The 13,803-nt window shown below is 47.6% G+C and overlaps 2 protein-coding genes across 6 annotated transcripts in view; both read right to left on the reverse strand.

The window, feature by feature from the left end:
- Positions 1–3,132: 3,132 nt before the first annotated feature.
- On the reverse strand, positions 3,133–6,619 carry LOC123609592 (class I histocompatibility antigen, Gogo-B*0101 alpha chain-like). Its single transcript, XM_045500726.1, has 8 exons — positions 6,484–6,619; positions 5,933–6,202; positions 5,456–5,731; positions 4,570–4,845; positions 4,346–4,453; positions 3,878–3,907; positions 3,679–3,726; positions 3,133–3,548 (listed from the first exon to the last, which is right to left on the reverse strand). Exons 1-8 carry the CDS (start codon positions 6,554–6,556, stop codon positions 3,544–3,546), a joined length of 1,086 nt encoding a protein of 361 aa, XP_045356682.1. The 5' UTR covers positions 6,557–6,619; the 3' UTR covers positions 3,133–3,543.
- The window catches only part of LOC123609586 (DLA class I histocompatibility antigen, A9/A9 alpha chain-like), a 592,486-nt gene continuing 581,815 nt past the window's right edge, over positions 3,133–13,803 (reverse strand). For all 5 annotated transcript variants that reach the window (XM_045500695.1, XM_045500701.1, XM_045500689.1 and 2 more), the window contains exon 8: positions 3,133–3,548. In XM_045500695.1, the coding sequence (XP_045356651.1) occupies positions 3,544–3,548 (5 nt within the window). In that variant the 3' untranslated portion in view covers positions 3,133–3,543. The remainder of the gene's footprint in view (positions 3,549–13,803) is intronic.

Below are 13,803 nucleotides of genomic sequence, written 5' to 3' on the forward strand. Positions count from 1 at the left end.
TGAGGATTTACTCTGATAGTAAATTGGCCACCTTCCCCATCCCAGCACAGGTAACTCTCTGGGTCACCTTCCTCAAAGCACCAACCAGCCTCCAATTTGTGTGTGTGTGTGTGTGTGTGTGTATAGTTTATTTTTAATTAATTAATTAATTAATTTTTAATTTACATCCAGGTTAGGTAGCATATAGTACAATGGTGATTTCAGAAGTAGATTCCTTAATGTCCTTTACCCATTTAGCCCATCCCCCCTTCACAAACCATCTAGCAACCCTCTGTTCTCTACATTTAAACATTTAAGAGACTCTTAAATGTAGAGAACACACATATATATACCACATCTTCTTTATCCGTTCATCCATCGATGGACATTTGGGCTCTTTCCATACCTTGGCTATTGTTGATAGTGCTGCTATAAACATTGGGGTGCATGTGCCCCTTTGAAACAGCACACCTGTATCCCTTGGATAAAAATACCTAGTAGTGCAATTGCTGGGTCATAGGGTAGTTCCATTTTTAGTTTTTGAGGAACCTCCATACTGTTTTCCAGAGTGACTGCACCAGTTTGCATTCCCACCAGCAGTGCAAAAGAGATCCTCTTTCTCTGCATCCTCACCAACATCTGTTGTTGCCTGAGTTGTTAATGTTTCTGACAGGTGTGAGGTGGTATTTCATTGTGGTTTTGATTTGTATTTCCCTGATGATGAGTGATGTTGAGCATTTTTTCATGTGTCGGTTGGCCATCTGGATGTCTTCTTTGGAGAAGTGTTTATTCATGTCTTTTGCTCACTTCTTCACTGGATTATTTGCTTTTGGGTGTTGAGTTTGATAAGTTATAGATTTTGGATACTAACACTTTATCTGATATGTCATTTGCAAATATCTTCTCCCATTCTGTTGGTTGCCTTTTAGTTTTTCTGATTGTTTCCTTCACTGTGCAGAAGCTTTTTATTTTGATGAGGTCCCAATAGTTCATTTTTGCTTCTGTTTCCCTTTCTTCCAGAGACATGTTAAGAAGTTTCTGTGGCTGAGGTCAAAGGGGTTTTTGCTTGTTTTTTCCTCTAGGATTTTGATGGCTTCCTGTCTTACATTTAGGTCTTTCATCCATTTTGAGATTATCTTTGTGTATGGTGTAAGAAAATGGTCCAAGTTCATTTTTCTGCATGTCGCTGTCCAGTTTTCTCAGCACCATTTGCTGAAGAGACTGTCTTTATTCCATTGGATATTCTTTCCTGCTTTGTCAAAGATTAGTTGACTGTATGTTTTTGGGTCCATTTCTGGGTTCTCTATTCCGTTCCATTGATCTGAGTGTCTGTTTTTGTGCCAGTACCATACTGTCTTGATGATTACAGTTTTGAAATACATTTTGAAGTCCGGGATTGTGATACCTCCAGTTTTGGTTTTCTTTTTCAAGATTACTTTGGCTATTTGGGGTCTTTTCTGGTTCCATATAAATTTTACGATTGTACGTTCTAGCTCTGTGAAGAATGCTCGTGTTATTTTGATAGGGATTGCATTGAATATGTAGATTGCTTTGGGTAGTATCAACATTTTAACAATATTTGTTCTTTGAATCCAGGAGCATGGAATATTTTTACATTTTTGTGTCTTCTTCAATTTCTTTGTAAGCTTTCTACAGTTTTTAATCTATAGATTTTTCACCTTTTTGCTAACCTCCAATGTAAACCCTTCCCTTTTTTACCACATTAATACAGTATACAGTTGGCTCTGAATTACACCAGTTTGAACTGCTCATGTCCTCCAATATGTGGACCTTTTAACACTTACTTTTACACTTACGTGAACTTGCTGCACTTTTTCTTATGTTTTCTATTTTCTCCAGCTTAATTTATTGTAAGAATACAGTACATACTGCATGTAACATACAAACTATATGTTACACAACTGTTCGTGTTTCCAGGAAGACTTCTTATCAATAGCAGTACTTGGGTTTCAGGGGAGTCAAAAGTTATACTTGGATTTCTGACTGCACAATGGGGTCATTGTCCTCAATCCACACATTGTTTCAGGGTCAAGTAGAGTCTGCCCCTCACCCCTAAGACATATTCTCCACGAGACCAGCACGTTTGCCTCTTCTTAGTTACTGAGGTGTCTTAGATGAAAAAATAGCGGGTCCTGCATGTGGCACACGACATTATCAGTGGAACGATTGGTCAGCGGAGAGGATCTCTGTCTTCTGGATGAGCCTCAGCACAGCCAGTCCGTGGCAGCTCCCACAAAAAGTGCCCCCACCTCACCATCAGTGCCGCCTCTACTTTTCCCCCAGGGCTGCTCCCCCCTTCCTCTCTCTGCTCAGCTCTCCCCTCCCACAGCGTTTCCCCTGCACAGCACAGCACAGCGTTCAGTCCTGTCTTCAAAATCATTGTACTTAGGCTCTATGGGGCCTTTTCTCCAACCAAATAGAAATCTATGTGAGACTGTGCTTTAAAACTCCATGAATTTGGATGGGAGCCAGCACCAGCATCACTAGAACTAAGGGCAGGGAGAGGGAGCAGAGAGGCAGAGAAGGTAGAAACTAACTGAAGTTGAAAAAGGATGAGAAACTCTCAGATTCCTCTCTGTCTACCTCAGGATGTAAAGAATAATCCAGAAGACAGCTCTAGAGGAGTAGATGGATGAATCTGATAATTCATCTCTCCAAACCACAGAAACTCCTGTGTACAGGGGCCACCTAGGCCTGTGGGAACGACAGCCCAAAGGACTCCTGGTGCTGTAACCACTGGGATCACCCGGGAAGAATGAGACAGGAACTCGGACACAAGAGCAAGAACAGGCCTGATGCTCCACAGAAACAAAGAAGAAAATACACCCAAAAGATGGGGCTGAGGTCATGACCCAGGATGGAGCCTGGGCTGACCCAGTCACAGGAAGCTTTTGCTGCACAAGGTCCTGGTGACAGGTGTTGTCCGAGTCCCTATGATCACAGGTTCTGGTGAGACAAGGTTCCACAGAAGGGGCAAGGACAAGGAGCAGAGACATGACCCAGCTGAGGAGGGAGCACGACACTCCAAGGATGCACTGAGCACCGACTGGACCCAGGCCCCGTCCCCGCTCGGCTCCTCACAACCCTCTCCTGTCCCCACGTGCAACAGACACGGCACAGGAAATATGCGGGTTCTGTAAGGTTCTCAGTGCTTTCATTTATTTTCTGTTCCAACCATACAAATCCTCTCTTTTATTACCTCATCATGCCCACATACCAAGAATTACAAAACACAAATTCGTATCTGGATTCTCATTTTCAATAGGAAAGTAAAGCATCAGTACTCAGTCCAACATGAAAAAAAGACGGGGATGGAGATGGTCCACCCCTCCTCGGCTGGAACAGGAAAGCAGGTCAGAAAGGGAACACGAATTAGTACGGGGAGGGGTCATGGAGGGCAGGGGGGGCCAGTCTCCTGTGTCCTCACAATATGTAATGGGAACACAGACACATTCTGACACCATCCGCAGAAAGTCAGGGGATCTCGATGGCACCAAGTGTGAACAGATCCTGTATTACTCAGTCCCTGAGGGGCAGTGGGTCTCACACTGTGAAAAAAATTAATCATGAACAGATTTAGATGAGTCACGTAAGTGCCACATTCTCAACAGTCCCCCACATGTCAACATGTCCTTAGTTCCCCCACCCCTCCCCACTTCAGGCCCTCCGGAGTCTTACCTTTAGGAGGCATTAGAGACGAATCAGAGCCCTGAATACTGTCATTGCCTGGGGTAGAACAAACAGGATGTGATCAGAGCCACAGGAGTTGAGACTAAAGGAGCAGCTATGGGGGGGTGGGGGTGGGGGGAGTGAGCTCACCATTGGGGTCTTGTCTACACTATCCCAGGGTTTCAAGGATCACCCCCTCCATACTTACGTGCAGCATGAGAGTAGCTCGGTCCTTTTTCTGCTTTGGGAAGAAAATATCATGTTACAAACCTGGGACAGCTGGGCCATGGGATCCTAGAGCAACCTCTTAGTCCTGGTCCAAAATGAAGTTTCCAGAATTCTGACTGAAGACCCAGGACAGGCTCAGGAAACGTGAAAAAAGAGGCGTGGGGGAGCACAGGACCGCCTGACTTTCTGGAGGTCTGTCCTGAACAGGGACCTTCCTCTCTGTCCTGTCACTGCTGGGAATCAGGTCCCCGTCACCAGAATTACCAAGTGAAAATCTGTCCTTCATTTTCACAAGTGCTTTGCTACAGAGTGATTGTTGGTAACAGCTCCAGAGTGGGCAGCTACATGTGTGTGGATGGAACTTCCCAGGAACCAGGCAGGACAATGTGTTACCTAGGAAACCCCCCAGCGGGACAAGTGAACTGAGATCCCCCCACTCTGTTCCTACCTGAGAACTTCTTCCTCCAGATCACAGCTCCAACCACCACAATGACCACAAGGACAACCACAGCAACAATGATGCCCAGGATGGGGATGGAGGGCTGAGAGGATGGCTCTGGAAAGGGAAGGAAGGTGAGAGGCCCAAATATCTGGCTTCAGTCCTGACTTTGTGAAGTTCTCCAGAAGGGCCCTGCATTCCCTGACAGGGGCTCTACCCCAAACCCTGCTTACCCCATCTCAAGGCGATGGGCTCGGGCAGCCCCTCGTGCTGCACATGGCACGTGTATCTCTGCTCCTCTCCAGAAGGCACCACCACAGCCGCCCACTTCTGGAAGGTCCCATCTCCCGCAGGTCTCGTCTCCACAAGCTCTGTGTCCTGGGTGTGGTCCTGCCCATCATGCTGCCAGGTCAGGGTGATCTCCGCAGGGTAGAAGCCCAAGGCCCAGCACCTCAGGGTCACCTCATGGTCAGAGATCCGGTGGCGGGTCACGTGTGTTTTGGGAGATTCTGAAGAAGAAGAATCAGAGAATCCACACTGTGGTTTAGCTTTATGGGCCACTGAAACTGCATCCATGTGACCATCCTGAGGTGGACAGGACAACTGGTCTGGATGGAAGAAGCACAAAACCCAGATAGCAGTCTAGCCTTTGGGATCTCTTGATCCTTGTTATGTTCTGGAATCTGGGAGAGAAGCCCGGGTAGGAAGCTGCAGGTCTAAGGGAGGAACACACTTTGGTCCTGACTGTGGTGGAGGGTGAATGACTCAGCAAACGCAGACTCAGATCTCCAAACATGTTCTCAGATGGAGAACAAGGCCTTGAGAGGGAAGGTCATGGTTCATAAGGTGGCTGCCAGGGTCAAAGGGAACTGCTGATGGGTTATTTTAGGGATGGTCTCAACCTGAGTCCCTGCTGGGGAGAGTGGATTCCTGTCTGTCCTTGAGAGAAAAGCTCCCTCTAGGTGAGTCACTCTAGCAGGAATATGAACAAGGAGGCGGATGTCCCTCTTCCCACCCGGGGAGGAGAGCTGCTCTGAAACGGAGTCCAAAATTTTCCCTTCCTTGTGGGAAGCCAGCCCCGGTGAAGGGGAGATCGGGGGGGCCCCGCAGCCCCTGTACCTGCACGCAGCAGCGTCTCCTTCCCCATCTCCAGGTACCTGCGGAGCCCCGCCAAGCACGTGTCCTCCAGGTACTTCCTATAGCGCGCCGCCTCACCGGCCACCTCCCACTTGCGGCGTGTGATCTGCGCCGCGGTGTCCGCCGCGGTCCAGGAGCGCAGGTCCTCGTTCAGGGCGATGTAATCCGCGCCGTCGTAGGCCAACTGACTGTACCCGCGGAGGAGGCGTCCGTCAGGCCCGATGTCACAGCCATGCATTCTCTGGATGCTGTGTGACCCTGTCCCCGCCCCCAGAGCAGCAGTGATTAAGGTGAAACCGAAAGCTAAACCCCTTAAAAGCTCCCGCGGGCTCTTCCCCGGTCGGGGGACTTGGGAGTCTCGCGGCTTCGAGGCTGCGCTCAGACACCGAGACTCGGGGCGACCCTGGCCCGTCCGTGGGGATGGGGGTCGTGCCCTGGACCCGGACCCGCGTCGCTCACCGGACTCGCTCTGGTTGTAGTAGCGGAGGGCGGTCTGCAGGTTCGGTCGGGCAATCTCTGCGTGCACCTTGGCGATCCGCGTCTCCCGGTCCCAATACTCTGGCCCCACCTGCTCCATCCACGGCGCCCGCGGCTCCATCCTCGGATTTGGGGCGTCGGTGTCGAACCGCACGAACTGCGTGTCGTCCACGTAGCCCACGGCGATGAAGCGGGGTTCCCCGAGGCCGGGCCGGGACATCGCGGTGTGGAAATACCTCAAGGAGTGGGAGCCTGCGGGCGCGGAGGGGCTGAGAGCCCGCCCGACCCTCCTCCCCGCGAGGGGCCCGGGTCCCAGGGGGAGTCGGCCGGGAGGGCAGGGGGAGGAGGACCAGAGTAGGGGAGAGCAGGACGGAGTCCGGGAGGGACGGGGAAGGGGAGCCCGGGGGGAGGCCCGGGTGGAGGTCTGGGTCCGGGCGGTGGACAGTCGGCTTCCCCGGGGGTTCCGCTTCCCCGCCGGGCGGTTTCTTCGCTCCTGCCCCTCAGAGTCCCTTTCCTCCCGAACCCGTACTCACCCGCCCAGGTCTGGGTCACGGCCAGGGCCCCCGACAGCAGCAGGAGGAGAGTTCGGGGCATAACAACCCGCATCCTCGGGGTCTGGGGAGAATGTGAGTCGCAGCTGGAACCGGAGGCGAGTGCAGAGACTATACCCCGGAACCGCGGTGCACTGGATTGGTTTCTTGGTAAACCCGTCGCCAATAGGAGTACAAACCGAGGCCGCATCATCAGTATCCAGGCAAAAAGACCTGACACACGTTGTGGCAGGGAGGTGAAACCAGGGCAGATGGGAACTCCCCAACACTGGGCTTCCCAGAGCGCGACACTGCCTTGGGGCCTGAGACCCTGGGAGGCAGGCCCAGGGACCTGGGGCTTTGCCCCTAGGCCTCACCTACTGCACAGAGGTGTCGTCACGCTGTCTCCCTGAGTCGTGGCCCAGGAGCTGTGTGAGTCATTGATTCTCCAATAGTTTGTTCTCAGGATATCTATACAGTCTTACAAATTAGTGAGGATCCCAGGGATAAATTTGTGTCTGTGGGCTATATCTATCAATATTTACCATAGTAGGAATAAAACAGGTTTAAATATTTTTAAATTCATTTGCAATCATATGAAAACTGAAATATGTTTTTTATTAAAAATAACAATTTTCCCAAATAAAAGGGGCAGTGAGAACACTGGTTTTGTTTCATTTTCCAGTTTGCAAGTCTCTTTCTTGTCTGTCTCGTTAGTAGACCACTAGACGTTAAGATTTGCTTCTGCATCTGTTGTGTTGTTTTGGTTGAAGTATATGAAAAAAAATTTACATCCTTGACCATAGGAGAATAGTATGTATAATAACCTTTTCAGGTAATTATGGATATTCATCTTTGATATTATATTAAAACTACACAAGTTGTACCTCCTCTGAGGTTATTTGCAAACTGGATCTTGAAACAGCATCATTGACTGTCTCCTGTGTTACATTCAATCCATAGGCCCATCTACATATGGAATGGATGCTGTACTAATGCATGATTGTTGTATTGGTGGCTCATGTCCCACAGGAGAATAATATGGCCCAGTGGTGGCATCAGCCAGCTTCTAACCACACTGAGGCCCAGCTGTCATTGTCAGATCAGTTCCTGATGTGTGGGCTGCTGTTTTTTCTGTCTTCAATTCCATATTTTAAAATAGCTATATTTTAAAAATAATTGGTGTTTTTGGGAGCCTGGGTGGCTCAGTTGGTTAAGTGTCTGACTCTTGATCTCATGGTTTATGAGATGGAGCCCTGGGTCAGGCTCTGCATTGACAGGGTGGAGTCTGCTTGGGATTCTGTCTCTGCCTCTCCCCTGCTCATACTCACTCTATCCTTCTCTGTCTCATTATAAATAAATAAACTTAAAAAAATTTTTTAATATATATTTTTTAACGTTTATTTATTTTTGAGACAGAGAGAGACAGAGCATGAACGGAGGAGGGTCAGAGAGAGAGGGAGACACAGAATCTGAAACAGGCTCCAGGCTCTGAGCTGTCAGCACAGAGCCCGATGTGGGGCTCGAACTCACGGACTGCGAGATCATGACCTGAGCTGAAGTCGGATGCTTAACTGACTGAGCCACCCAGGTGCCCCAATAAATAAATAAACTTTTAAAACCATCTGGAAGGACTTTTAAATTCTTAAATATCCCAATATACATTGGCCCTGTTAGGGTTCTTAAGTGTTTATTTCTTCTTGTATCACTCCCTGAGGAGAAGCATTCTCTCAGCTTATCGATTGTGTAACTTATTCACACTAAAACTAGATTTAGGGTAGGTCTTAGGTTTAATGTTTTATAAGGAGGAATATTGGTCATGGTCATTCCAGACCCTACTTCCAATATTTATCCTTTTGTCATGGAGTACCTCATTCCTGTCTCCTAACATGTCTGCCAAATTTGGTTACTGTTCTCTGTATCTCCTCAGAGGCCGATCTACTCAGGAAAATCAGAACCAGAGGAGAGAAAGGAAAGGTAAGTTATACTGAGAGCAAAAAAGAAGGAATCATGTAGTGGGGAATAAGAGGGAATTAGTGGGATTCGTGTAGAGGGTGTATTTCCTGATCTCCCACTCTGGCACATTGTCTCTCTCCTCTACACACACACACCCATGGGCCCACATCCCCCTACTCTCCACACACAGGCAGAGATTTTTGTGAAGTCTGTGCAGTGTTACATGGCCCTGGCCCAGCTCCTGGTGGAGCAGAACTTCCCAGCCATTGCTATCCACTGTGGGACATCCTGGGAGGAGAGGTGAGTCAGAGATGGAAAGATGTTTTGTGTCCTTGGGATGACATGAGACCCCTGAGAGAAAGGACTGTGAACATTTTTCTAATTTTCATTCTGACAAAGCCTTTCTTGGTGTCCATGGTTTAAAGACCTTTCATGATGAATTCTTGTGGCCACCAACGTATTTGGCCGAGGCATGGACATTGAGCAGGTAAACACTGCCATCAACTGCCACCTGCCTGAGGAATCCCACACCTACCTGGATCAGGTAAGCTGCACACCCACACAGGCATCCCAGTGTCCCCTCCCACCCCCTGATTTCCTATGTCTTCGTACATTACATCCTCGTCCCTCCTTTTGGGTGTCTTCCTACTTTGGGGTCTTCCAGTGCTACCTTCTGTCTCCTTCCAGGAGGCCTGAGCAAGCCAGTTCACCCAAGGGCTTGGCCATCACATTTGTGTCAGATGAAAATGATGCCAAGATCCTCAGTGAGGTGCAGGGTCACATTGAGGTCAGTCGTAGTGAGCTGCCTGATGAGATGGACATTTCCTCCTCCAGTGAGTATTGATCTCATGAAACTGGTTCCTCCAACTCTTCAGAGTCTCCTCATTCCTCAGTGACTTTGTCTTGAAACAAAGTGCAGGCAGTGGTGCCTGATGCCTAATGGGTGCCTGACAAGTTTATGCCCTGATCTTGATTCCATGTTGGGATGTTTTGTTTATTTCTATGTGGGATCTCTTTCCTCTCTCATCCAATTAATTTTCTTTTTTGGACCTCAGTCTTTCCCCTGACCCCACACCCCACATGAACATCTGCATGTATAGGGGTCTGTGTTTCTGCCGGTCTAACTTAGCCTTTCCATGCCTTATTGTAACTGTGCATCTGTTCTCTGCAGTTGCAGCCATGGGAGAGGACGCACCCATTCGAAGAGCCTGATGGAGGTCTCACACCCACGAACCATGAGATCATGCATGACCTGAGCTGAAATCAAGAGTCGGATGCCCACCCGACTGACCCACCCAGGCACTCCTAGAGTTTATTCTTCCTAATTAATTTCTTTTTAAAGATATTTTAAATTTGAATATAGTTGACACACAAGATTACATTAGTTTTGGGTGTACAACCCAGTGACTCAGCTTCTGTATACATTTTCTTTTTTTGAGAGAGAGGCAGCCAGAGCAGGGAAGAGAGGTAGAGGGAGAGAGAGAGAGACAGAGAGAGAGAGAGAGAGAGAATCTCAAGCCGGTTCAGTCCCGTGGGGCTTGATTCCATGACCTGGGATCATGACTGGAGAAACTACAGAGCCACCCAGGGGCCCTTCACTTTCTGTCTACACCATGCTGTGCTCACCACAGTGTAGCTGCCACCTGTCACCAGTGATGTTACAGTATCACTCATGATATTCCCTGTGCTGTGCCTTTTATTCCTATGACCTGTTCCCTTCCATAACTAGAGCCTGTGTCTCCCACTCCCCTCACCCACTGTGCCCATCATCCCAACCCCTTCCCTCTGGCAGTCATCAGTTTGTTCTCTGTATTTATAGGTCTGATTCTGCTGTTTGTTTCTTTACTCATTTGTTTTGTTTTTTTAGATTACACATATGAGTGAAATCATATGGTACTTGTCTATCTCAGTCTGATTCATTTCACTTAGCAGACATACTGCCCTGTTTGTCCATCCATGTTGTCACAAGTGGCAACACATATTTATATGTATGTGTACATACCACACATCTTCCTTATCCATTTGTCTGTGGATGGACACAGGTTCTATCAGTATGGCTTCTGAAAAAAAAAACCCTCACACTCTTAACATCATCTGGGATGAGGGCGCCCCCTGGTGTCTGGGTCCCTGTCCAGGTGCTGGAACTGAAGAAGACCCTAGGGAGGGCCTGGCTGAGGAGGAGAAAGGCAGCTGGGTCTTCTCTCCTTAGTCCTGTGGCCGTACATGGGGTGGAAGGTAAGGGGACACCCCCTCGCTCACCCCACTGCTCTGCTCTCAGGTGGATTCTGACTGAGAATCCTGAGTGGGGTCTGGACTGTAAGTCAGGTAGACATGTCTGAGCAGAAGCCTGGGCATCAGTGGGAAGAGGAAGAAGCTTCTGAGCAGCCCTGGACTCCACAGGGGTCAGGCTCAGGGGTGAGGCAGGATTGCAGGAGAAGAGAGCTCAGGAGCCGGTGCCATTGCTGAGGTTTCTGTGTCCCTGTGCACCTCCTCCTCCAGCCCCTTGATGGTAATAACAGGGAAAATCTCTCAGACCTTCCTTTGCTTGTGTACTCCCTGTCTTTCAAATAAATAAACTAAAAAAAAAAAAAAAAAAGAATTGGTGTTTTCATTTTCTTTGAGTACATACTCAAGAGTGCAATTATTGGATTATATGACAAGTCACTATGTTGTAAACCTGAAAGGAATGGAAGAGTATGTGTAAGCTGCACTCAAATAATAAGAAAAGAAAAAAGAAAAAGATAATTATAAATATTAGAGAACAATTTGGAAAGGAAGACACAAAATGTCACACACTATATTGATAAGAAGTAAATACAAACAAAAATGAGAATGTGGAATAAAAAATGGGAATAAACGTTGGTATCTTCAACTTGGCAAAGATGAAAGTAGGTTAGTTATGAGAGTGTCCAGCAGAGGGTGGGGAAAATATACCATCATAAAGAGCAATGGGAGTGAATACTGGTTTAAATTTTCTAAAGAGTTCTTCTGAAATGTGTCTCCACAATTTAAATATGCTTATACTATGACATGGACATTCTCTTTGAGGGCTTTATCCTTTTTTAAAAAAATGTTTATTTATTCTGAGAAAAGGTGAGAGAGAGTGGATGCAGAAGTAGGGAGAGGGGCAGAGAAAGAGGAGAGAGAAGACTCCCAAGCAGCCCCACACCAGGCTGGACCTCAGGAATCCAGAGATCACGACCTGAGCTGAAATCAAGAGTCTGATGTTTAACAGAGTGAGCTACCCAGGTGCCCCTCCTTTACGAGTTTATCATAAGGAGATAATCATATATGTTGTCAAAAGTATATTTTCCTGGGAGAGCCTGAATGGCTCAGTTGGTTAAGTGTCCAGTCCTAGCTCAGGTCATGATCTCATGGTTGGTGAGTTCGAGCCCTGCATGGGCTCTGTGCTGAGAATCAGAGCCTGGAGCATACATTGGATTCTGTGTCTCCCTCTCTCTGTCTCTCTCTACCCCTCTCCTGCTTGTTCTCTATCTCTTTGTCTTTCTCACTCTCTCCCTCCCTCTAAAAAATAAACATTAAAAATTTTTTCAAAATATATTTCAGGGATGTTTCTTGAATTGTGGTTTATAAAAACAGAGAAAGGAACTTATCTAAGTCTTATAGCCAATTTGATAATGGGAAGTATAAATAGTAGAATATCACCATGTGATGTACACAGAAGATAAAAGATAATCATCAAAGCAAACCCATGGGGCATCCCAGAGGGGATCCCTTTGCACAGAGAGGGAAAGGGGGACTCAGAGAGGATAAGGAGGTACTGGAACCAGAATTCAACCCACAAAGTTTGCAGAGGCCTTGTTGACTGTCTTTCCTTGGTTCCCTGTCCATCAGGAGGTGGGTATGACTGTGCACTCCATGCAAATGGATGGTTGCAATGTTCCAGAATGTTCTGCGATGGGAGGCTGGTAGGCTTAGAGTCTAGGAGGACGTTACAAGGCAGTGTGATTTACCTGCTCAAATCAAACTAAAGCCCATCATCCTGTGTACATCATACATCTCGAGGCTTCCAGTGGCTCAATGTCAGCTGACTCCAGATGTAAGATGAAGAACAAGCGTGAGCCCCTGGTGACACAACACTGGCACTGTCCTGTGGGAGGTGGGCATTAGCAGAAATGACAGAGACAAACGTAAGTCACTCCTGAGATGAATGCTGCATGGAGAAAGTTCAGGATGTCTTGAGGAGAGATCACAGGAGATCTAGAGACCTAACAGGTCCCTTACTACTATAATCAATCATGTCTACAGAGTGTAAGAGGCATATGGCATATGGAACAGAATCTGAACCACACACACTGGTGAACAACCCTAGGACTCTAGAAATGAATAATTTAGTCGGTAAAGTGGATGATTACAGTTGTACTTCCCTGAAGTAGTACAGTCGGGAGGTAAAGGCAAGAGGAGAGAAGACCTGTTTGGTTCTTAAAATTTGTTTCTAAAAATTTCAAGAATATTTCTCAGAGTTGACAGGGAGCAACGCATATGTTGAAAGTCCTACCCAAGTTCTTACCTAGAGTGGATGACAAGAGACCCACACGAAGACACATCACAATGAAATGTCAGGAGGAGGGTAGAGGAGCAGACACCTTGGAAATTCCAGACACAACAACACAGAACTGGCAGCTGGGAGACATGACCCACGGTCCCCAAATCCCGAGGACAACTGTGTCCAGGACAGAGTCTCTATCCCATCACCGTGGGAATCAGGGTGAGGGTAGCCCAAAGGCACGTCAGATGTTTAGAGTGTCAGTGTCTACTTTCCGTGTTCCCTCCATGGGATACCACTAGGCAAAGGGGAAAATGACGGAGAAAACCAAAAGGGAGCACATGGGATCCAGGCAACAGGGGGCCAGAAGGAGAGAGGCAGAGGGCACCCAGGCTGAGCTGAGGGGGTCTGGCTGTTGGCCCTGCCCCAGGTGTGCAGGCATCCCATCCACATGGGGCAGGACTGAGGGCTGCAGGACAGGCATCTGCACAGACATGAGGTGGAATAGTGGATGGGCTCGAATAGATTCATGAAGATTTACCCGGGAGGAGCTTGGGAAGGATTTAAATGAGAACAACAGAAACTAAGCAAATGAAGGATAAGATATGTATTTATTTCGGGAAAATAATAAGGTGAGTCAGGAAAGGTAAAGTAATCATAGTCTACTAAATGCTCAGTTGTGAGTAGCACTTTACGGTCATACAAATGCAAACAGTGCACACTGAGCTAATAAAAGTTATACAATAATTATACGGGGCATATGGGATAGTGTGAAAGAGCAAATTCAGTAAAGATGATGCATAAACCTGAAAACCAGAGAATGGGTTTTTAGAGGCACAGAAGCAATAATCAGAGAATCG

Source organism: Leopardus geoffroyi, chromosome B2 (assembly GCF_018350155.1).
Source record: "Leopardus geoffroyi isolate Oge1 chromosome B2, O.geoffroyi_Oge1_pat1.0, whole genome shotgun sequence".
Lineage (NCBI taxonomy): Eukaryota > Metazoa > Chordata > Mammalia > Carnivora > Felidae > Leopardus > Leopardus geoffroyi.